Here is a 26,194-nt window from a genome sequence, read left to right as displayed (position 1 = left end):
TCACTCAACATTCACCTTTTGATCCTGTAGCATGGGTGACTGAAACCGGTGAACCCAAAAAGGGTCGTGTGTTTGGGTTTCAGAGTAACATGAAGACCACACCAGTCGTTGCCTTCTGCAGCCAGAGCTCTCAGAGTTCTCCTGCCAGCATCAACTCCCACTGTCCGATTGACCCTATTGTTTCTTGGGATGGTTTTTCCAGCTTCTTCAGGACACAATGCGTGACTTTTTACATGAAGTCATTCTCAACCTTGTCCATAATGAGTTGTGCAATTTTTTTCGGGACAAGAGAACTTTGTTTGCATTCAACATGGGCTCTGGTGACCGTCAGGTATAAAGTTTCATGTCATTTGTTTCATGTCGTTAGATTTTAAGCTAGTATATGTATGATTGAATATATATATATATGCATGATTGAATCACTATGATTTTTTATCGATAGCATTAGAACACATGTATGCATGATTGAATCATTATAAAAATTTTTTGACAACCTTAGAACACATAAGCATGATTTCATCACTATGAAAGTTTTTTGACTGCCTTATAACACATATATACATGATTGAATTACTATGAAAGTTTTTTGACAACCTTAGAACACATATAAACATGATTTCATCACTATGAAAGCTTTTTTACTGCTTTATAACACATATATGCATGATTGAATTACTATGAAAGTTTTTTGACAACCTTAGAAAACATATAAACATGATTTTATCACTATGAAATGTTTTTTGACTGCCTTATAACACATATATGCATGATTGAATCACTATGAAAGTTTTTTGACAATCTTAGAACACATATAAGCATGATTTCATCACTATGAAAGTTTTTTGACTGCCTTATAACACATATATGCATGATTGTGATACATAACACATTTATTTGACAGCCTTATAAACCATATATGCATGCTTGAATCACTATGACATTTTTTTGACAACCTTAGAACACATATATGCATGATTGAATCACTATGATTTTTTTTTGTCAGTCTTAGAATACACATCTGAATTCTGTTAATGTCCTTCACTTTATTGCTAGTTTATGTGTCATTCAACCATGTTACTTTGATTTCCTTAGATTAGGTGCATTGCATATAATTTATTTCATTATATTTTGTTTATCAATACTAACATTTCAGTTCTCTTGTAGGATGTAAAACCCCATTTAAAAAAAAAAATCTGTTTGGACCCGGGCCGGGTCGGGTCCGGACCCGACCCAGGCCCCTTTTTATTTTAGGGTTTTCAAAAACCCGAGCATTCGGGCGCCGCAACCCCCCCTTTCTTTCCCCTTCGCGTGCGGGCAAGTTTGGGAAACCCACCAGGGGTTTCCCCTTTCGATTGCCCCCTGCGCCTTTATGAGGGAGGTTGGAGGGCGAGGGGAGTCACGCCTCCCTCTCGCAGCCTCGCTCCCCCCTCCGCGCCGGTCTCCTCCCTGCTGCGCACACCACCGTCGCCGGCCACCACTCCCAGGTACGCCGCTCTCTGCTCCTCCCTCTTCTCTTCCTCACCCCCCTCTCTGTCACCTCGCCGGGAGGCCGGCAGGCGGCGCACGGCCCCTGCCGCCCCCTCCCGCCTCTCCGGTAATCATCGGAGGGCCGACAGATGGCCTACAAGGCCCCTATCGTCCCCTCTTCCCTCTAGAGGTGCGCCGGAGTGCCGGCAGGGGACCAATGGCCCCTGCGACACTCCCTCACCTCTGGGGGTGATAGGGAATCCGACAGGAGGTCGACTGCCCCCTGTCACCCCCGTCCCGAACTCTCTCTATGACAGGGGTTAGCCCCTGCCGCCTCACGATCTCCGGTAGGCAAGGGCAATGCCCTTGCCGTTTTCTATTTCCCGGCGGCAGGGAATCGCCCCTGCCACCTCTTGGCCTCTGGGAGGGTAGGGAATACCCCTGCTGCTCTTGATCCTCGACATGCAGGGGGCCGGACAACCCCCCCTGCGGCTCCGTGATTTTGCCAGGCAGGGGTCGAGGCCCCTGCCATTTGTAGATGCTTCTGGCAGGGGCCGAGGCCCCTGTCGTCCCTTAATTCATCAGGCAGGGGCAGGGCCCCCTGCCATTCCCCATTTTCGATAGGCAGGGGTTGGGGCCCCTACCATTTCCCCATTCTCGTCAGGTAAGGGCCAAGGCCCTTACCATTCCTTTTGTGCTAGGCAGGGGCCGAGACCCCTGCCATTTCTTATTCGCCATGCAGGGGGACGAGGCCCTGCCACTTTATGTTGCCGGCAGGGGCTCAGCCCCTGCCACTTTAATGCTGCTGGTAGGGGCTCAGCCCCTGCCACTTGGATGCTGCTGGCAGGGGCTCAGCCCCTGTCACTTGGATGTTGCCGGCAGGGGCTCAGCCCCTGCCACTTTGTCTTTGTCGGTAGGGGATCAGCCCCTGCCGCTTCGTTGCGTTCGGCAGGGGCTGACCCCCCCCCCCCCCCCCTGTCGCCTCGGTGTTTTTGACAGATGGCTCAGCCCCTGTCACCCCGCGGCTGTCTGCAGGCAAGGGCTCGCCCCTTGTCATTTTTCTGTTTTCGACCGACAGGGGCACACCCCTACTGCCTCTCTCTTTTCCTATAGGCAGGCTTGTTTTTCTATTTTCTCCGCATAATAATTAACGTAGCACTGTTGCAGACCTCGCATCGGACCCCCGCTCTGGCTCCGCGGCTGGAGCCTCGTATCATCTACACGTGTAGACGCACACAGCTGCACGACATCCCGAGGTAGGGGAAAGTCGCACGAATAGTGTGTATGAACAAAACAAAATAAGACTTCTGAGATAGAGTAATTATTTTGCATATTTGCGTATCTGAAGAAGTATTGGTTGATCAATGTTTTACTCTTTGTGATTCTTTTGAAATTGCATAATGTAAATTCTTTGGGTAGACTCATTCTAGAAAGAATCAAGTAGTTTACTTGGCATGCCTGTTTACGTGTACGATTACTTAACTCATAATTGTCTATTATGCATGCTTATTCCTTTGAAAATGCATACTTAAGATAGACTTTGTGAAGAGACTCAAAACCACTGCAATTGCTATTATAACCGAACCTTAAGGCAGGTACGGTATGAATTTTATGTAAGATCATGGAGGGTATTGAAGTGTGAAATCTATACTTTACTGATTTTGATGTGGTAATATCGGCCTCCACAGGCCAATTGCTCAGAAAAGCAAAACATGTCATGTAGGAGCCAAAAGAATCATAAACCATTATGTTGCCCTCTCATCGTAGTTGTACCTCTAGGAAGGTACGATCGTACTTTTGGACAAGTACGTCCCATGTGGGTTACGATGGTGGGATGATGAGGTTGTGGCAACCTCGATGAGTGCAGTTAGCAAAATGCTGAGATCACATAAAAAGGTGATCATTCGCCTTCACAGGCAAGATGCTCGAGTGGGTCTAATGGACCAGAGCATGTAGAATGGGGCGGCGGTTAAGAAACCCCCGTCGTACCCATCCGATCTTCACGGTTCATCAAGAGAGAGGATGGATGGTACAAAGACTCCGATGGACAGGTTGTTAACAACCACCCCACGGGCAAAAGACTCGGTTTTCCCCAGTCATCGGAGTTAGGGGAATTGGGATTACCATAAATTATCCTAGGTGGTAACTCCCAGGCACTTCTGCAGAAGTTGGATGCATCCATGGGCCACGAATGCCTTTGGGGATTTACTCTCTTGGTCACTGACCGTTCCCTTAGGAGCAGACTCAGTCAGCAATCCGGGTTAATGAAAACACCTGACATAATAAACCCCTGGATCGGTCTCGGCTGTTTCTACGTTTCGCTTCTGTGCGTACCCACAGGCCAGCTAATATCAGAACTTAAAGAATATATTCATGAATAGATGTAGATGACTGAGACTTACACTGCTTCAACTAACCACTCTTTGCACTTATTACATTTGTTAGAATAGACTACAACTGCTTTAATTGCTTAAATATCATAACTGCTTATCTCATGAATGTCCTGTTTTATTTTCATTCTACTTATATGTTCGTGCACCTACTGGTTTGTTATGAAACTGACCCATTTCATGGGCAGGTGAGGAGTAGGACTTCACTGTCGGCCGATGGCGTGGTGCAACGTGGATCAAGATTCATCTTCTTTCTGCTGGCGGCTTGGCACTGGGACTTTTTAGAGTTTTCTTAGATTTATTGAACTTTGGAATAAAATGCTCATTTTGTAATAAACTGCAGATTTTAATCGATTGCCTTAGTTCTTAAATTCCTTTAAGTTGTTGTACATGTGAATGATGGTTTTTCAGCTAACGTACCCAGAATTGTTGACTTGTGTTCCTTTCTAAATGTCTTCCGCTATCATTTTTAAAAGTTAAAACTTTAAATCTTTGAAAGGTTTTTTCGATAAAGTTTTCGAAATCACAAGTCGAAATTTTGGGGCGTTACAACTTGGTATCAGAGCCAGGTCCAGAAAGAGGTGAAATCTTGACTATTGAGCATCCCATCGCGCTGTAAGTAAGTCTTTGATATTTCATAGCATGTTTAGACTAAATTATATTCTTGTTTTATTCGTAGTATCATTGGATAGATGGATCAGTTTACTGGTTCTAATGGTAGTCGCGGTAGGAGCACACGTAGTGTATGTGGCCGTTCCGTAAGGGAGAGGGGTGGACATGAGATGTTCGGGGCGGGTTACTGGGCTAACCGCCCTCCTCTACCCATTTTTACGGATGAACAAGGCTTCCCACTACCGATCGCCTACCGGATACCCTTGGCAGCAACGTGGGCTGAGGTGCATGCTCGAGAAGGTGGTTTTGCGCCTTCACACGTTCGGGTGCACCATCAGACACCACAGGAGTCATTGGGAGATTTTGTTCCCCCTGGGTTAGCAGAGGAGTGTGGTTTCTGCGGAGAAACATGGCACACCATGGATGCTTGCCTCCACAAGGCCGAGCATGACGGCAAGATCGCAATTTTGACTGCAGGCGAGCAACCGCCACCTCCGGCAGACCCAGTGGGCGGTGTATCACCCACATACACACCTGCGACGGATTCTTCAGATTATAGTCTTGGTTCACCGGAATATACTCCGGCGATGCCCCTTTACGGGCAGGAGCCCTCCTACGATGAGCCACTTCCCTTCACCCCTAAGCGCAGATTCAGGCACACAGGCAATAGAAGGGAATATCTTAGGAAGTACTCTAGCCGTCCCTAAGGGGAGGTAGCACTTACCCAGTTTTGTTGGAGTCTGTGAACTCATTTATAATTACGGAATAGAACTTTTGCTTATGTACCAGCACAGCTGGATTCTAAATATTTGACTTTCGTAATAAAAATCTATGTTTTTGCTTTCGCTCCTATACTTATGCCTACTTGTACGTCTTCAGTATTTTTGACTTTAATCTTGGTTGCTTTTTAAGGATGGCGGGAAACTCAAGCCACAGCATGGCCGATGAGTTGCGTGAACAGAGGGGATTCATGATGGATACCCTCAACTCATTAGCTGAGGCGATTCGTAACCAGGGTCGCCCCCATCAGGATCCGGGTTCCCTTGTTAGGAATGTACCAACTGCCACCTATGAAAAATTTCTGAAGCTAGACCCTCCTACTTTCTCTGGCAAGGTTGATCCTGACTTGGCGGAGAGTTGGGTTAAAGAGGTGGAACGGGTGTTCCAAGTGTTGTCCGTTCCTGATGATAAGAAAACGATGTTCGGGTCCTTTCGTTTGAAGGACGACGCTCGCGAGTGGTGGGACACTACGCGGGAGGTGCAGTTTTCGGGTGTTGAGGTGATTCCGTGGGAGGCCTTCCGAAGGGTTTTTCTCGGAAACTATTTCCCTCCTCATGCGAGAGAAAAGAAGAAGGTGGAATTTCTGGAGCTGTGCCAAGGCAGCTTAAGCCTGAACGAATATATCGCCAAATTTCAACGGTTGGAGCGCTATTGTCCTCACCTATTCGAGGATGATCATGAGCGGGCCGGGAAGTTCATTCGCGGACTGAAGGAAGGACTCAGGCATAGGGTTCTCACCAGTATGCCCGCGACTTTTTCTGCGGTGGTAGCAGCAGCCACCTTACTGAACGAGGATTGGGAGCGTTCAAAAAGTGTGCAAGCCAAAAAGTCAACCGCGTCCGGTGGTAAGCAGAAGAAAACCTTTTCCGGCGGCCCAGGGAAGCGACCAACATTTCCAGTGAAGACTGAGGGAGGGAAGAAACAATTCCCTCCAGCGAAGCGCCAACGACAGCAGGGCCATCCACCGTCCAGGCAGTCGTCTGGTGATAACTGCCCTAGGTGCAAGAGGCCTCACGTGGGACAATCTTGTCCGCGGGACACTGGCGGATGCCTGTACTGTGGCAAGATGGGCCATTTCATACGCGACTGCCGGAAGAAAGCAACAGATGACCTCAAGCGAACCGACAACGTATCTCAGCCTCCTCGACCACCTCATCAGCAGCAACAACGAGCACAACCAAGCAGTGGCAGGGAGCCGGGTCGAGTTTATGCAGCCACGGTTGATCAATTGATGAAAGGGGATCTCGTTCAAGGTACCATTCTTGTTGCTGGTCAAGCAGCTTTTGCACTCTTTAATTATGGTGCCACACACTCGTTTGTTTCAGTAAAATTCGTAGAACAATTGCATATAACTGTAAAACCACTTGATAACGCTCTAGACGTGTATAACCCCGTTGGGAAGAACTCAGTTTGCACCACTTACATACCTGAATTGGATGTAGTAGTGGCAGAGCGGCACTTTCCTGCTTGTGCTATCCTGCTGGAGATGACCGAATTTGACGTCATCCTAGGCATGGATTGGTTGCAGAAGTATCATGCCAAGATCTTTTGCCGTGATGGCAAGATCGTTTTATCACCTCCAGGCTCTTTGAGAGTAGAATTCAGAATTCCCAGACCTGTTCGAGCAAGCCGGATGATCTCGGCGCTTAAGGCGCAGAACTTTTTGCGGAAGGGATGCACTGCCTTTTTGGTTAGTGTTATCCAGTCAGATCCTATGCCTATTCCCATCGGTGAGCTGGATGTTGTTCGCGATTATCCCGACGTTTTTCCTAAAGAGTTGTCGGGACTTCCCCCGTCTCGTGAGGTAGAATTCAATATTGAATTGCTACCAGGTACGACACCAATCTCCAAAGCACCCTACAGAATGGCGCCAGCTGAGCTTGAGGAGCTGAAGAAACAGTTGCAGGAGTTGTTAGATCGGGGATTCATTCGCCCCAGCGTTTCTCCTTGGGGAGCTCCTGTGCTCTTCGTGAAGAAGAAGGACGAGACCTTGCGTCTGTGCATCGACTATCGAATGCTCAACCAGGCCATGATAAAAAACAAGTACCCTTTGCCGCGTATCGAAGACTTGTTCGATAAGTTGCAGAAGGCCAAGGTTTTCTCGAAAATCGACCTTAGGTCTGGATACCATCAGCTTAGAATTAGGAATGAGGATATTCCTAAGACGGCCTTTCAGACGAGATACGGACATTACGAGTTCACAGTCATGCCGTTCGGACTGACCAATGCCCCCGCAGCCTTTATGGACTTAATGAATAGCGTGTTCAAGCCATTTTTGGACACCTTCGTGATCGTGTTCATCGATGACATCTTGGTGTACTCAAAAAGTCGAGAGCAACATCGGGAGCACCTAACAATTGTGTTGGAGACCTTGCGAAAGGAACGTTTGTATGCCAAGTTCTCTAAATGTGAATTCTGGCTCGAGGAAGTTATGTTTTTGGGACACGTTATTTCTAAGGAAGGAGTGTCCATGAACCCTGCAAAGGTGGAGGTGGTACTTGGTTGGCAACAACCAAAGAACGCACGTGATATCAGAAGTTTCCTTAGACTAGCGGGTTACTACAGAAGATTCATTCAAGATTTTTCTAAAATTGCGTTACCCCTGACGAAGTTGCTGAAGAAAGAGGCTAAATTCTTATGGGACGAGAAGTGCGAGGCGAGTTTTCAGTTATTGAAGGAGCGACTTACCAGTGCTCCTATTTTGACCTTACCTTCTGGTAAGGGCGGATTCGTGATTTATACTGATGCCTCTAGGTCAGGCCTAGGGGCTGTGCTTATGCAGTATGGGAAAGTGATCGCATACGCCTCTCGACAACTTAAAATTCACGAGAAGAACTACCCAACTCACGATTTAGAGTTAGCTACGGTGGTGTTCGCACTGAAGATATGGAGACATTACTTGTATGGGGAGAAATTTGAAGCATTCACCGATCATAAGAGCCTTAAGTATCTTTTCTCGCAGAAAGAATTGAACATGAGACAACGACGTTGGCTTGAATTCCTCAAGGATTACGACTTCACCCTCTCCTACCACCTAGGAAAGGCGAACGTCGTGGCTACGCTCTTAGCCGCAAAGCACCAGAAGTTTCGATTAATGCTTTATTTGCTGGATGGAGGTCGGTCGAAGACCTAGCCTCATGGGAACCTTTCGCGATCACTCAAGGTTTAATCAGCTTATCTCACCTTGTTGCTCAACCTGAGCTGCTTGCGAGGATCATCAATGGGCAGAAAGCTGATGCACGCTACGAGAAGTTGAAGGCTCAAGCGATATTGGCAGAGACACCTTTTCGTCTGAAGGAGGATGGAAGTATATGGTTGAAGGAGCGCCTTTGGGTTCCTGACGACCCGATCCTTCAAGACGAAATTTTGGCGGAAGCCCACAAGTCTAGGTACACAATTCACCCTGGTAGCACGAAGATGTTCAAGGACCTTCAACGCAATTATTGGTGGAACGGTATGAAGCGAGACGTGGTTGAGTATGTCTCGAAGTGTTTAACGTGTCAGCAGATCAAGATCGAGCACCAGAGACCCGGTGGGGTCATGCAGCAGATAGAAATCCCTCTTTGGAAGTGGGAAGATGTTACCATGGACTTTATAGTCGGTCTTCCGAGGACGCGGAGGAAGCATGACGCGATTTGGGTGATCGTCGATAGACTCACCAAGTCGGCTCACTTCCTACCTATCTGTCTCAACCAATCGTTAGATAGTCTTGCTGATCTCTATGTTAGAGAGATTGTGAGATTGCACGGTGTTCCAGTCTCGATTATCTCAGATCGTGATCCTAGATTCACTTCAAGGTTTTGGGGACAACTTCAGTTGGCGTTGGGCACAAAGTTGAAGTTCAGCACTGCGTTTCACCCTCAGACTGACGGACAGTCGGAACGTACGATTCAGACCTTAGAAGACATGCTTCGAGCCTGTATGATAGACTGAAAGGGAGAGTGGGATTCCCACATCAGTTTGGCGGAATTCGCGTATAACAACAGCTATCATGCGAGCATCGGGATGGCCCCATACGAAGCTTTGTATGGGAGGCCATGTCGATCACCTGTTTACTGGGACGAGGTTGGCGAACGAAGTTTGGAGGCACCTATAGTTTTGCAATACTATACTCAACAAGTGCAGATGATTCGAGAACGACTCCGTACCGCTCAGAGTCGGCAGAAAAGCTATGCAGATAGACGTCGACGAGAGCTTACCTTCGATATTGGTGAGATGGTTTTTGTTAAGGTATCTCCGACGAAGAGCGTATTTCGGTTCGGGAAGAAGGGAAAGCTAAGTCCTAGATACGTCGGACCGTTCAAAATCCTGGAGCGGATTGGAGAAGCAGCTTATCGTGTGGCGTTACCTCCGCAGTATGCTCAGATCTATAATGTTTTTCACGTATCCATGTTGAGGAAGTATGTTCACGATCCATCGCATATCATTCATTATGATGATGTGGACATTAGAGGGGACTTGACATTCGAAGAAAGACCAGTGGAGATCGTCGACCGTCGTGACCAAGTGCTAAGATCAAAAACCATTTCCTTTGTAAAGGTTCGGTGGCAACATCATGGAATTGACGAATGTACTTGGGAACCTGAGAACGATATTAGGGAAAAACATCCTGACTTGTATTTTGATTCTTCAAGGTAATAAATATTTCGCGGACGAAATTCTTTTAAGAGGGGTAGGATGTAAAACCCCATTTAAAAAAAAATCTGTTTGGACCCGGGCCGGGTCGGGTCCGGACCCGACCCGGGCCCCTTTTTATTTTAGAGTTTTCAAAAACCCGAGCATTCGGGCGCCGCAACCCCCCCTTTCTTTCCCTTTCGCGTGCGGGCAAGTTTGGGAAACCCACCAAAGGTTTCCCCTTTCGATTGCCCCCTGCGCCTTTATGAGGGAGGTTGGAGGGCGAGGGGAGTCACGCCTCCCTCTCGCAGCCTCGCTCCCCCCTCCGCGCCGGTCTCCTCCCTGCTGCGCACGCCGCCGTCGCCGGCCACCACTCCCAGGTACGCCGCTCTCACGGCCCCTGCCGCCCCCTCCCGCCTCTCCGGTAATCATCGGAGGGCCGACAGGTGGCCTGCAAGGCCCCTGTCGTCCCCTCTTCCCTCTAGAGGTGCGTCGGAGTGCCGGCAGGGGACCAATGGCCCGTGCGACACTCCCGTACCTATGGGGGTGATAGGCAATCCGACAGGAGGTCGGCTGTCCCCTGTCACCCACGTCCCGAACTCTCTCTCTGGCAGGGGTTAGCCCCTGCCGCCTCACGATCTACGGTAGGAAGGGGCAATGCCCTTGCCGTTTTCTATTTCTCGGCGGCAGGGAATCGCCCCTGCCACCTCTTGGCCTCTGGGAGGGTAGGGAATACCCCTACTGCTCTTGATCCTCGACACGCAGGGGGCCGGACAACCCCCCCTGCGGCTCCGTGATTTTGCCAGGCAGGGGTCGAGGCCCCTGCCATTTGTAGGTGCTTTTGGCAGGGGCCGAGGCCCCTGTCGTCCCTTAATTCATCAGGTAGGGGCTGGGGCCCCTGCCATTCCCCATTTTTGATAGGCAGGGGTTGGGGCCCCTGCCATTTCCCCATTCTCGTCAGGTAAGGGCCAAGGCCCTTACCATTCCTTTTGTGCTAGGCAGGGGCCGAGACCCCTGCCATTTCTTATTCGCCATGCAGGGGGCCGAGGCCCTGCCACTTTATGTTGCCGGCAGGGGCTCCGCCCCTGCCACTTGGATGCTGCTGGCAGGGGCTCAGCCCCTGCCACTTGGATGCTGCTGGCAGGGGCTCAGCCCCTGCCACTTGGATGCTGCTGGCAGGGGCTCAGCCCCTGCCACTTGGATGTTGCCGGCAGAGGCTCAGCCCCTGCCACTTTGTCTTTATCGGTAGGGGCTCAGCCCCTGCCGCTTCGTTGTGTTCGGCAGGAGCTGACCCCCCCCCCCCCCCCCTGCCGCCTCGGTGTTTTTGACAGGTGGCTCAGCCCCTGTCACCCCGCGGCTGTCTGCAGGCAAGGGCTCGCCCCTTGTCATTTTTCTGTTTTCGCCCGGCAGGGGCACACCCCTGCTGCCTCTCTCTTTTCCTATAGGCAGACTTGTTTTTCTATTTTCTCCGCATAATAATTAACGTAGCACTGTTGCAGACCTCGCATCGGACCCCCGCTCTGGCTCCGCAGCTCGAGCCTCGTATCATCTACACGCGTAGACGCACGCAGCTGCACGACATCCCGAGGTAGGGGAAAGTCGCACGAATAGTGTGTATGAACAAAACAAAATAAGACTTCTGAGATAGAATAATTATTTTGCATATTTGCGTATCTGAAGAAGTATTGGTTGATCAATGTTTTACTCTTTGTGATTCTTTTGAAATTGCATAATGTAAATTCTTTGGGTAGACTCATTCTAGAAAGAATCAAGTAGTTTACTTGGCATGCCTGTTTACGTGTACGATTACTTAACTCATAATTGTCTATTATGCATGCTTATTCCTTTGAAAATGCATACTTAAGATAGACTTTGTGAAGAGACTCAAAACCACTGCAATTGCTATTATAACCGAACCTTAAGGCAGGTACGGTATGAATTTTATGTAAGATCATGGAGGGTATTGAAGTGTGAAATCTATACTTTACTGATTTTGATGTGGTAATATCGGCCTCCACAGGCCAATTGCTCAGAAAAGCAAAACATGTCATGTAGGAGCCAAAAGAATCATAAACCATTATGTTGCCCTCTCATCGTAGTTGTACCTCTAGGAAGGTACGATCGTACTTTTGGACAAGTACGTCCCATGTGGGTTACGATGGTGGGATGATGAGGTTGTGGCAACCTCGATGAGTGCAGTTAGCAAAATGCTGAGATCACATAAAAAGGTGACCATTCGCCTTCACAGGCAAGATGCTCGAGTGAGTCTAATGGACCAGAGCATGTAGGATGGGGCGACGGTTAAGAAACCCCCGTCGTACCCATCCGATCTTCACGGTTCATCAAGAGAGAGGATGGATGGTACAAAGACTCCGATGGACAGGTTGTTAACAACCACCCCACGGGTAAAAGACTCGGTTTTCCCCAGTCATCGAAATTAGGGGAATTGGGATTACCATAAATTATCCTAGGTGGTAACTCCCAGGCACTTCTGCAGAAGTTGGATGCATCCATGGGCCACGAATGCCTTTGGGGATTTACTCTCTTGGTCCCTGACCGTCCTCTTAGGAGTGGACTCAGTCAGCAATCCGGGTTAATGAAAACACCTGACATAATAAACCCCAGATCGGTCTCGGCTGTTTCTACGTTTCGCGTCTGTGCGTACCCACAGGCCAGCTAATATCAGAACTTAAAGAATATATTCATGAATAGATGTAGATGACTGAGACTTACACTGCTTCAACTAACCACTCTTTGCACTTATTACATTTGTTAGAATAGACTACAACTGCTTTAATTGCTTAAATATCATAACTGCTTATCTCATGAATGTCCTGTTTTATTTTCATTCCACTTATATGTTCGTGCACCTACTGGTTTGTTATGAAACTGACCCATTTCATGGGCAGGTGAGGAGTAGGACTTCACTGGCGGCCGATGGCGTGGTGCAACGTGGATCAAGATTCATCTTCTTTCTGCTGGCGGCTTGACTCTGGGACTTTTTGGAGTTTTCTTAGATTTATTGAACTTTGGAATAAAATGCTAATTTTGTAATAAACTGTAGATTTTAATCGATTGCCTTAGTTCTTAAATTCCTTTAAGTTGTTGTACATGTGAATGATGGTTTTTCAGCTAACGTACCCAGAATTGTTGACTTTTGTTCCTTTCTAAATGTCTTCCGCTGTCATTTTTAAAAGTTAAAACTTTAAATCTTTGAAAGGTTTTTTCGATAAAGTTTTCGAAATCACAAGTCGAAATTTTGGGGCGTTACATAGGATGCTGAAGATGATCAACGTAGAGGAGATGATGGAGGCATGGATGAAGAGGCAGATCGAGACAATGAAGAGGATGATGCTTCAAATCTTGATGATGATTAGATTCGTGTGTTGAATTTATTTCACGTACTTGTTTCAAACAAAACTCTTTGTATATGTTCACTTGTAACTAATTAGAACTTGGCGAGGATTATAGTGGGTTATTAAATTTGTTTCACTTATAACTTGTGTTAAATTTGTTTCACCTGCTTTGTATATGTATTTTTTATGTGTACTTTATTTTTTATACACAAGTTATATAAATTGTATAACGAGAAATTTTTTCTCGATATTTATATTTCAAACAAATTTTTTTTAAATTTATGATGGATTAGCAACAGATAATATCCATCGCTAATATCCATCATGAATTTAGCGACAGATTAGGAATGGATATTTATTTGTCTAAAAAACTAAATCAACCGATGTTTTGCGATAAAATGTAATCTGTCGTGAATCCGTTGATAAATTGGCAACAGAATTTTGCGACGGATATGTATCCGTTGTTAAATTTTAGCGATGAATTATCGATGAATATGTATATGTCGCAAAACCAAATCAGTTCTTATTTAGCGACGGATCATGACATTTGTTAATCAATCACGAATTAGTGATGGCAGTAGCAACAAATCAGTTCTGTCACTAATTAGCGACCAGGAAATTGCGATGGACGTTATTCATCGCTAAGCTGTCGCCAATCCATCACTGAACGAATTAGTGATGGATTATCGTCGGATAGCGTCTGTCGCTAATCCACAGAATTCTTGTAGTGTACCCTCATAGTAAGTCTTTAAACATCTTTGTACTTCCCAGGTGTACGATGTACTTGGACTTATGTGCCTCACCCAATAATTCTTTCTTTAACTTAGAGTCGCTAGGGACCCAAAGTCGTTTTTGCATCTAGATACTACCATCTTCCTTCAGTGTGAATGAAGAATCTTCTTGTTGAACAAGCGACTTAAGTTTCTCATATTGGGGATCCTCCTTCTGACCCTTAATAATTCTTGTGAGAATCTCAGGGCAAGCGGATAAACTGGATAGCTTGATGATTCTCAGCTCATCTCTGAACAACTTTCAGTCAATAAACTCTTTCATCAATTTTCATCCCTTTGGCACTAAACTGGATAAAGTGCAGCCCGCTTTGCGACTAAGAGAATTTGCTATAATATTTTCTTTTCTCATATGATAGTAAATAGTAACTCATAGTCCTTTATGAACTCCAATCAATGTCGTTCTCGCATATTTAACTCCTTCTATGAGAACAGGTATTTAAGACTTTTATGATCTATAAATATCTCAAATTGTTCCCTGTACAGGTAGTGTCTCCATATCTTCAGAGCGAATACTATGAATGCTAACTCCAGATCATGAGTCAGATAATTTCATTCGTGAATCTTTAGTTGGCGAGATGCATATGCTATCACTTTGCTATTTTGCATTAAAACGCATCTCAACCTTGTATCAGATGCATCTGAATACACCATAAAATCACCATAACTAGATGGTAAGGTCAAGACGGGAGCAATTATAAGCCTCTTCTTTAGAGTTTGAACACTCTTCCCGCACTTATTTGTCCATTCAGACTTGATCCTCTTTCTAAGGAGTTTGATCATAGGCAGGGTGATCCGCGAAAAGTCCTGAATGAACCATCGATAATAGCTTGCCAAACCAAGAAAACTCTTGATGTTGTTGATATTTTTTTGTTGTTCCCAGTTCAATACAACTTCAACCTTAGATGTGACTAGCGATACTCCATCTCTCGATATGACATGGCCTAAGAACATGACCTTCTCAAGCTAGAATTCACACTTGGAGAATTTAGCGAACAACTGATGTTTTTTAAGAGTCTCCAACACAATTCTCAAATAGTTTCGATGTTGCTCTGTGCTTTCTGAATATATCAGGATATCGTCAATGAAGGTGATCACCAAAGTATCTAAGTATGGTCTGAATACCCAATTCATCAAATCCATAAATGCAGTGAGAGCATTTCTGAGTCCAAACGACATCACTATAAACTCGTAATGTCTGTATCTTGTTTGAAAGATTGTCTTTGAAATATCATCATCCTTGATTCTGAGTTGGTGATACCCAGATCTCAGGTTGATCTTCGAGAATACCTTAACCTTTTACAACTGATCGAACAAGTTTTTAATGCGAGGTAGTGGATACTTGTTTTTAACAGTTGACTGATTCAGCATCCGATAGTCTATGCATAATCTCATAGACCCATCCTTCTTCTTCCTAAAGAGAACTGATGCTCCTCATGACGATACTCTTGGTTGAATGAAGCTTCGCTCCATTAACTCCTATAGTTATTTCTTTAGCTCTTCTAATTCATCAGTTACAAGAAGTTTGAAGATTTAATTATGCAAAATTCATACCATATATTAGAATTTAATGAAATATTTATGAAGTTACGTATGTTTCAGTTACAAGAAGTTCGCATATATGATTATACAAAATTTAGTTAAATATTTACAAAGTTACGATAGATTTCAGTTACAAGAAGTCTGAATATTTGATTATACAAAATTCATACTATATATTAAAATTTAATGAAATATTTACAAAGTTACACATGTTTCAAGAAGTTTGCATATATTATTATGCGAACTTTGTACTATATATGCAAATCTAATGAAATATTTGCAATGTTACACATGTTTCAATTACAAGAAGTTCACATATATAGTTATGCAAACTTCGTGAGCTTCCTAAAGTTTACTATGAATCTACCTTTTAGTGAGAGCTTCTAATACTCAGAGAGTGCACCGATATATCACGCAAACTTAAAAAAATTCACTCATGTAAAGTGTAAAAGGATTATTTTAAAGCCAAAAAAAATCCGAATTTGAACATTGGGCAGATTTTGAAAATTGTAAAGCATTTTGGAGAACTCGTCATTTTTGTCATACTGTACGGTCATTTTTCATTAAATTTATCCTTTATTCACCCAATGAGAAAGTCAGCTGTAGACCTCCCCACACCCAGATCAGCCAAGTATACCAAATGTAAACAAGACGATGAAGGGAAGTTGACCAATGTATTTAGCTGTTCCGGATCCGAACTGTTTGCAACACTGGAAGGTGGCCAACCAGAGATTGCACAAGCCAGCTTCAGGGAACCATTCCATATATTTGAAAGAGAATTACGAGTCATATGGTGACCCAGACCACAAACCAAACATCGAGCGGCCATTATTTCCTGCTGCCATACAAAATTCAGCTGTATTGGCATAAACAGAGATGGAGGTACTTTTGTGGAAAAAAAAGCTGGATCAAGAAAACCTTCCTCTAATGGAGTGCAACATGATTTAAATACTTGCTGAGATGCAATCAGGTTCCCAACTCACCATGCTTGGAGCCCTGAAAATCCAAAACTAACATGCTTTAGGCTGCTGCATGTACGTCCACGAAATCTTGAATAAGATAGGCCCACGCTTGCCGCAACATGGAGCAGCATGATTTAGGCAATGGCAAGCGCATCTTATAAGGACTGGTAAGGGCATGCCATTTGTATCATGCACGCAACACATTCGAAAAACACACAGATGACGTGCACGAGCGCAAACAAACAAGAACACCTACCAATTACTAGTGAAATGAAACCATGCATAAGCCTGTAGAACACACTGGAAAACGGTAAAAGAATTCTTTTTAAACTTACCTCGATGTGTCTGATAGTAGTGGGCAGGCGAAGGTATCATAAGTATGGTCACTTCCCTGATCAACAAACACCATGATATACAGATGAACAGAACTACCACACAAATCGAATACAATATAACTGCTGTTGTGTTATCAGGTAGTACAACTCGCCCTAACCAGCTCTATGCAGCTTGGATATATTTCTATGCTTCCACCAGAGGCGAGGGTGCATGCAGTAGCCAAAAGATGTATGAAAAAACTTCTGTTGTGACACATCATTGCATCATCTTGGCTTTGTTCCAGTGCTTTGACCAGCATTCTGTGTCAATAAAGTAGAGATCTGTGCTGCATCCTGCTCTTCTTTTGGCAACAACATGCTGCTGCTCTGGACCATTGCATGTTGCTGATCATTTGCCCCCCAAGATAACATTTTCAAAGTAGCAGGTATATCAGATACAGGGAGATTCACTGGCTTTTGCGATGCACTATTACTGGAACTTCCTGTGTTGGCTGTGTGATGGCTGCTGCTTCTAGCAGCAGGCACATCATGGTTATGTTTTCCTTCATATGTTGTTATGACTGCCCTTGGGTCTGTTGATGCTCTTTCAACATGTTTTCGAACATTGCAACCATCATTTGTGCATTTGTAGTAACTCCTGAAAATAAGATAGACACAGCAAGGTAACTTTTTAACTCCTGAAAAAAAGGAAAAGATACAGCAAGATTAACTATGCAAACAGACTTAAAAAAGATGTCCTAATCTATTTTTACATATTACTTGGCTCAATCAGAGACGCCTAAACATAATAATCTACCAGGTTGACTGAATTTCTGCAACTCTCATCTTATAGCCCACAGCAGCTCACTTGGGTTCACCCTATTGAAATTACACAAAAAAAGTAGAGAGAGAGAGAGAGAGGTTAGGGTTAGAGGAGAGAACAAATATTCATTATCGTGCTTTCTTGTAAGAGAACTCATGTTCTATTCAATACACATAGTGAATGAGAGCAACTTACAATAAAAGGGTCGACCCTCCTTGAGACATAAAAAAAAGAAATAAAAAGACTAGTATACCCTTTCTTTATAGGGTATGTACATATTAGTCTAAAAAGGTTACTTTACATAACTTTATGATACAATATATTGACTTCCAATACTCCCCTTCAAACTTAGAAGGATGTAAATGAATCATTTCATGTTTGGAAAGGAAAGAACTGAAATGCAAAAGAGAAACTTTTTGTAAAAACATCTACAATCTGATTCTTTGAGCTTACATGCTCCAAAGCTATAATTTCATCTTCATAAGCCCTTCTGAGTTTTCTTTTCACATGGTATTCTTAATTCCTTTAATAATTATCGAAACCAAATAATCTCAGTTACAACTTGAGTCATCGCTCTATATTCAGCTTCTGCAGTGGACAATGCACCTCTTTGTTGTTTCTTGCTCTTCCATGAGATCAGAAAGTTTCAAAGAAAAACACAAAAACCCATAATGGAAAGTCTATCTCTAGTGGAGCCTCCAAAGTCAGCATCACAGAAGGCTCTCAACTCTTTGTCAGACGAAGACAAGAAAAACATGTCATAATGCATAAAATCTTTGACATACTTGATAATCTTAAGTACAACTGCCAAGTGAACTGATCATGGAGCATTCATAAATTGACTCACTACATAAACTGCATGAGTTTTATCTGAACTGGATATAGTCAAATGTATAAGGCTCCCAACTAACTGCATGTATACTAGAGGATCTTCTAGCTCAACACCATCAGTTGCCTTCATGAGAGAATTTACTTGTTTGGAGTCATCTGTCAATATTGCTTTCACAACCAAATATGTAGCATATTTATGTTGGGACAAGTACAGTTCCTTAAGAGAGTAGGCTATCTCAAACCCAAGAAAGTACGATCCCCTAGGAGAGTAGGCTATTTCAAACCCAAGAAAATACTTCAAACGCCTCAAGTTTTTCAATTCAAACATATTGGCCAGCTTCATTTTGGCCTTTCCAATCTTTTTTATATCATCTCTAGTGAGAACCATATCATGTACATAAAGAAGAAATATACATCTTCTAAGATCTGAGGAAGACACAAACAAGGCAGGATCATCATGACTCTACTCAAAACCAAGTAACCTTACTGGTCAACTGAACTTCTCAAACCAAGCTCGAGGTGCTTATTTGAGACCTATGTCACATAGGTGCGGGTGCAGCGATGTGACACTTTAAAAAAGCTTGAGTGCGGGGGTGCGGGAGTATATATATATATAATTTTTAACAGTTAACAATAACACTAATGAAATAAAAAACAATTAGCATATTATTAATTCATCATACATACAATAAATCAAATTAATAATCTACAATTTTATTCTTCATCGTAAAAACTAACACCACAATTAAATCAACCTAAATATATTATGAAAACAATCAAACAAGTAAAGCAGAAAAGAAGTAAATTATATAGTATACTAATAAAAAAAACAAACAATGCATAATTACATACCAAAAAGTATATATCCTACACAATGTATATGATGATAAGGTAATGATCTTAATAATTTTCTGCTTCATCATTAAATTTATCATAAGAAGAAAAAATAGGCTCAGATATGTTCATGTTTGTAATGTTGAAATCATGCTCTCTCTCTAAGTCACACTTTTCTGGGTTTACATCCCAAAATTTGGATAATCCTTGTCTGCATTACAAACCCAATTTGAAAATGTTAAATACTTGCATATTTAAATGAACTAAGAAATAATCAAATAACTAAGAGAGCAATTAATACTTGTATTCTTCATTGGTTCGCGAAAGTAATCGAAGATTAGAATGAACATAGACTAAATCCTTTACACACTTGTTGGTGAGTTTGTTTATCTTCATGTAGTGGATTTGAGCATAAGTGCTCCAATTTCTTTCACAACAAAATGAACTAGTAAACTGGGATAACAATCTCAATGCAAGACATTAGAGAAGAGGTGTTTCTGATCCATATGTTGACCACCATGTGATAGGATCTATATTCTCCTCTCGCTATTAATGTCTATCCATATAACCTCAAAGATAAAAAAAATTTAAACTCTTCTGTGACTTGATTTAGAATATGTGATTCGCAATAAAGTCTCGCCATATACATATTTTCATGCCTTGATAGCTCTCGGTCTAAATTTGGAGGGACACGACCAACACCACCTTCCTGTCACTTCTTTGCATAATATTTGGGATTAAAAGAATATGCCATGTAATGCGAAAGAGTGTTGTTTTTATCTCATCTTCTAACTAAAATTGAATGAATATGATTAAAAAATTCTGAATTATCCAATGCATGATTTTTTTCCTTATGCTTGAAAACTACAACTTATATTTTTTAAATCATATTATCTCACATTTCATAAACTTTGTGAAGCATGTGCTCATCCTTATCAACTTATCTCAATATTTCCCAAATAGGTTACGTAAACTCAAGGAAATATACGACTTTATCCCAAAACTCATCATCAACAATGAATTTCTTAATTTCTTGAGCCTTGGCAATATCATCAGCATGATAGAATGTTTAATTCTCATCAGTCACCATGTTAACCAAAATATTTTTTACTTAATTCTTTTCATCATCACAATGATGGACGCAAAATGTGTTTTAACAATTTTAGATCAAAATACCTATTAAATATGACATTAGCATGATGGTGGTTGACAAAAAAATTCCTAATGCTTTTGACATTTATTTTTTAAATCCCCAATATATGAAGATAAAGTATATACTGGTGAATTTTCTTTTTATTTGGGGTTGCAGATGCTCTTGAGGGTCAAATTCAAGTTGTGTGCTACATAAGGAGTCCAAAAAATATGAGGATACTCACTCTCCAGACTCAATGCTGAACATTTACAAACTGAAGCATTGTTTGTAATGATTTGCATTATTTTCTTATCACCCACTTCTTTTAATATTTCTATAAACAACCCCTTCAAACACTCAACATTTTTATATTGTCTAGATACATCAAATGCTTTTAAGAATACTGGGTCACTAAGTGAAGAAGCAGTGAAATTAATCAGTGGATGCCTTTGAATATCTGTCCACCCATCAGAAACAATACAAACTCCATTTTGTTCTCATGAAAGTTTCTTAATCTCTAGTAATCTCTCAACATTTGCCCTCTCTTATGTAAGAATTGTCGTTCGTAGTTTTTTGAGCTTGGAGGTACATAACTACTCAAGTTATAATTTGCCAATGAAGTCACTAAATTCTTTCAATAAGGATTTTTAGCTATATTAAATGGAAGTGAACTAAAATAAAAATACCTCCCTACTTTTTTATCCATATCCTCCCTTCCATATGTATTGAATGATGTTTGTATCGTTCTTCTTCTTGTACCTCCTACATCCACCTTTCTTTTATTTAATCTTCTTGGTAGCTTAAAAAGAGTATATTAATTGCATAAGAATCACTCATTGTCTTCCACTTCTCATATTCATCTTGTATTTTTTTGTATTGTCTTCGTATTGCCTCATCGACTCTTTTGCATCCTGAAATGCCATGTCCTGATATCTTCAACAAATGAGCCTTAACTCTTGTGTAAGACCCATCATAATCTCTCATCGAAATCTCTTATTTCCACCACCTTCTCCAACTTTTTCAAGTTTATCCACATGTGCCATAGTGACCCCCCATCATCACATGATGTATCTAACAAAATCGAATCAACACACTCACTACCACTACCAGCAACACTAGCAGTAGAACTTATATGTAGAGATGAGGATGATGCAAGTCCTTTCTCTTTATCCGTCATTTTCGTCCTTAAAACAAAAAAAATATTATATTAAAATAAAATTCATATTAGAAGGGTTGGGTTCGACAACCCAGGGTGTTGGGAGCCGAACCCAGCCTAACAGGGTTGGGTTCAACAACCTAGGGTGTTGAGAGCCGAACCCAGCCCAGCAGGACTGGGTTCGACAATGCAGAACCCAACTCTATAGGTCTAGGTTTGATAACGCAGAACCCGCCCTTACAGGGTTGGGTTCAACAACGAGCAACTCAGCCCTGCAGGGTTGGGTTCGATAGCGCAGAACCCAGCCATACAAGACTGAGTTCGACAACAAACAAAACCCAGCCCTGCTGGGCTGGGTTTGTCAGCGCAGAACCCAGCTCTGCAGGGTTGGGTTGCCGACTTGTGTAGAACCCAAAGAGAGAGAGATTGAAGGAGAGATTGAGAGAGAGAGAGAGAGAGCCATACCTTGCACGTGCAGTCGTCGGAGGAGAAGAGGAGTAGGAGAGGACTCAGAGGAGAAGGGGAGGCATTGGGGGGGGGATAAATTTTTTGCCCTAATCCCTTGCCCAACCCATTTTATCGTATTTTTTTCGAGACCAAATTTGAACATTTATGACCCTGGGTGCGTTGAACACACCTAGGGTCGGCTTGACCTCACCGGTTGCCGCACCCACACTCGAGTTGCATCGCATCGACGCAGGTGCGGCACCCTGTTGGTCGAATCCTTGTGACATAGTTTGAGACCATATAGAGTCCTGTGAAGCCTGCACACCCAACCTTCTAGATTTGAGTATCCTTGTAGTAATTTCATATACACTTCTTGTAAATCCCCATTCAAGAATGCATTCTTGATATCTAACTGCCAAAGATCCCACTGCTGCATAACACCTACTTCTAGTAGTGTACAAATTGTGGTTATATAAGCCACAAGAGCAAAAGTTTCTGCAAAATCAATGTCAAAACAATGACTATACCGCTTAGCTACCAATCTAGCTTTATACCTATCGACTGACCTATTTGCCTTTGTCTTTACCTTGTACATCCATTTGTTGCCAATGATATTTTTCTTTGAAGGAGGTTTTACTAGTTTTCATGCCTGCATTCTTTCAAGTGTATTCATTTCATCAACCATGACTCTTTTCCACTCCTCCTTTCTTGCTGCCTCTGTGTAGGACTCTAGCTCAATATAGAAATGGATTAAGGCTAAGAAAGCATGATGATGAGGAGTAAAGAACTCATAAGACACAAAATAAAATAGAAATACAGAAGATCTAGAACTTTTACGTACCTGAGAAGACGTGAAAAATGAATATAGTAACTCTAAATTTTGTTGTTGATGTCCCGATTCAGCTGTCGTAGGAATGTGATCAAGATTGGCCTCTTCACTCCCCTGTTCTTCCACTTGATCAAAAAAATAGAATTTCAATCACACCTTCACGTCTCCTTGAATAGGTCTGACCAAACCTATCTTCTCTAGCTAGAACTTGCTCCGCTTGACTCTCCATCCTCTCTTCTACCTTCCCTTTCTTCAAAGGGGACCAAAAAAGACAAGTCAGTCTCATTTTCAAACTTTTCTCCATAATGACTAAAGTATAACACATTCTCCTAAAAAACCACGTGCCTAGATACCCACACTCTCTTTCCAACTGAAACATACCACTTGTATCCCTTTTTATCCTCAGCAAAACCAAGAAAGCAATAATTGACAGCTTTAGGAGATAACTTGTCCTAATCTATCAGCTAGCAAAACAAAACATACATAACCAAACACATTTAACATATCATAGTTTGAAACTTTATTATACAGTTTATGAAAAGGGGATATGCCTTTAAGTACTCTAGACGACATATGATTTATTTGATAAACGCTCAGTTGAACTGCATCTACCTAAAGCACTTTGGGTACGTCTCCTCCAAACAGAAGAACTCTTGTTGTTTTCAAGATATGCATGTTTTTCCTCTCAGCTACACCATTTTGCTCAAGAGTGTACCACGTCTCTCTTGCAGGATTTTTTCAAACACATAACTAATATATTCACCACCAGAGTAAGTACGAGAGTTTTAATCTTTGCTGCAAATTGATTTTTAACCATGGCATAAAAGCCCTTAGAATTTTAAAAAAGATCACTTCTATTTTTCATAAAATATATTCATGGAAACCTTGTACAATCATCTATGAAAGTCACAAAACAGGATGATCCGCTTTTTAATACAACAAGAGAACGACCCCATATATCTGAATGTACCAAATCAAAAGGACTTTCTGATTCTCTATCACTAGACTTGAATGGCAAGGCATTACTTTTGACTAATCTATAGTTCACACAATCTTTAACATGATTTAACACAACTAGCTTAGATTTTTCAAAACTTCTTGAAGACACTAAACTTTGCAATCTAGAGCTAAAAATATGCCCATCTCTGGTGCCACAAAACAGACTCATCCAAAATTAAAGCTTCATATCCAGTTCCAACTTCCTTCTGCTCCCTCATACCAATCCAATCGAGATAATACAAACCTACTTTTCTATAGTCAATCACAATCTTCTTCCCAGGACAACTGATCTTGCACAACACAACCAATGGAGGAGAAGATAATATTACAATTAAGTTTGGTAATTTGACCCACAAAAATAAAATTCATAGCAAGGGATGAAACATGATAAACTTGAGAAAGATTGAATTTACTATTAGGATAAGAATCACAAGTAATTGAACCTACTTTGGAAACAGACATAGATGAACCATCTGCAGTGCAAAAGATGATACTACAGGGACGATAGTCAGTAAGAAATGACTCATGAGGTGTCATATGACATGAAGCCCCAGAGTCTATCAACCAACCAGAGGAAAGACGTGAGATACCTGAGAAAGCAGAACCAAAGTAGAAGGTAGAAGTGGTAGAGAAAGAAGGGCCAAGGGCTGACTGAGCAAGAAGTTGCAGTTGTTGAATCTCTTGCTGAATCTCTTGCTGAACATGATCTAATCTATGAAGGTGCTCACTACCCATCACTTCACAACTAATTGATGAAGAACCAGAGTTACCGGAAACGCCTATAGAATAGGGGAAGCGCGCTTCCCCGGGACGCGCTTCGGAAGCGCGAAACGCAGCGCTTCCGAAACGCGAGGGGAAGCGCAAGTTCAATTGAGGAAGCGCGTCCCCCTTTAAAGGGGGACGCGTACCCCTTTAAAGGGAGACGCGTACCTCTTTAATGGGAGACACATACCTCTTTAAAGGGGTACGCGTACCCCTTTAAAGGGGGACGCTATTATGGAAAGGTCGAATTTGCCCTTAAAATTTTTTTTTACACATGAATATATTTTTTACCGAGGTTAAAATGGGTATTTTATAAAACCCGTGAAAAAATAAAATCGAAAGGGGCTTAGGGTTTTGTTTTTTCACACGTTCCGACTCCTCTCTCTCCTCTCTCTCTCTCTCTCTCTCTCTCTCTCTCGAGTTTTCGACGAGCTCCGAGTTTCGGCGACCTCAAAAAATTTTGGTGGCCTCCACCGACTTCCGAAGATGAAGATGTTCACCTTCAGGTACACTATCTTCTCTTACCCCCCTCTCTCACGCTCTGTCACTCTCTCTATCTCTCTGTCGTGCGAGCTCCCCTCCAGTCAGCAACACCAGTGGGATCCAATAGGGTAGTTTTGGGGAAAGTGATCAAGGGTTTTTTATTTCTCGGTGTAGATCTATCGCAGGGGTTGCTAGGTGTAAGATTCTTTTTCTGGGTGTATATCAAGGGTTTTTTTGTTCCTGTAGATCAAGGGTTTGTAGTTTTTTTAGTTTCTGATTCATTATCGCAGCGGTTTTTTTTATTCATTCTGCATGAAGCAGTGGGTTGTTTTTTATTGTCTCCATGATACGCTATCTAATGATGGTTTAAAAACTGGCCGAGTCAACCTAGTGACTCGGTTTCACTCAGGCATTTACTGGGTTAACCCAGAAATGAACAAAACTTTGCTGATAGGGGTTCGGGGGCGCAAATAGGGGTGTAGCAAGAAAAAAAATGGTGTGATAGGGGTTCAGGGGCAGCATCCTCCTTTTTTTTTAGATAAAATAAAAATGGCTACAATTATTAATAAAAATCTATTTCATATGGACAAATCAAACTATTTGCTGCAGTCAGGGTTGGGCTACAAAAATGGATAAAAATCTATTTCATATGGAATCGGAGCTGGGCTAATACTGAGCTTTTAAATTTTTTTTTTTAACTGGACCGGGAGGCCCATATTTTGCTTTGATGAAGAGTTTTCGAGTGATATAGGGCTGGTGTCTGACTTGTGTGGTGTGAGGTTCAGCTCGTGAGCAGAGGTTTGATTCCTTCATTCTCTCTAGAAAGTACATTTAAGGAACAGGGGATTGTTAGAGACTATTTGTTTCATTTTTCCGTTGCAATAACATGATGGCATTTATCTTTTGTTTTGTGTTATCATATGATGATCATTTATATTCTTATTTGAGACCCATGAATGAACAGTATATTGGTTGAGAAACATTTCACATTTTGTGGTTGTTTAACTGAGTTTATTTGGTCGTCTTTTTTAGAAATAAGGGTTAATGTAGTATTTTTTTATCATTCTTGTAGG

At 42.6% G+C, this 26,194-nt stretch overlaps 1 protein-coding gene across 4 annotated transcripts in view; it reads right to left on the bottom strand.

Moving 5' to 3' along the window:
- Window positions 1-16,802: 16,802 nt before the first annotated feature.
- Window positions 16,803-26,194, bottom strand: part of LOC149848894 (putative WRKY transcription factor 4) — a 30,701-nt gene continuing 21,309 nt past the window's right edge. For 3 of the 4 annotated variants that reach the window (XR_016430507.1, XR_016430508.1, XR_016430510.1), the window contains one exon: window positions 17,384-17,483. Coding sequence is in view for 1 of the 4 variants with exons in the window: in XM_089997896.1 (XP_089854022.1) it covers window positions 17,111-17,483 (373 nt within the window). In the remaining 3 variants the exon portion in view is untranslated. Of the gene's footprint in view, window positions 17,484-26,194 lie in introns of all 4 variants that reach the window. The other variant, XM_089997896.1, reaches the window with a different exon arrangement.

The sequence above is a fragment of the Nuphar pumila genome, chromosome 1 (assembly GCF_984573655.1).
Source record: "Nuphar pumila chromosome 1, dmNupPumi1.hap1.1, whole genome shotgun sequence".
Taxonomy (NCBI): domain Eukaryota; kingdom Viridiplantae; phylum Streptophyta; class Magnoliopsida; order Nymphaeales; family Nymphaeaceae; genus Nuphar; species Nuphar pumila.
This window is presented reverse-complemented; position numbering and strand designations above follow the sequence as displayed.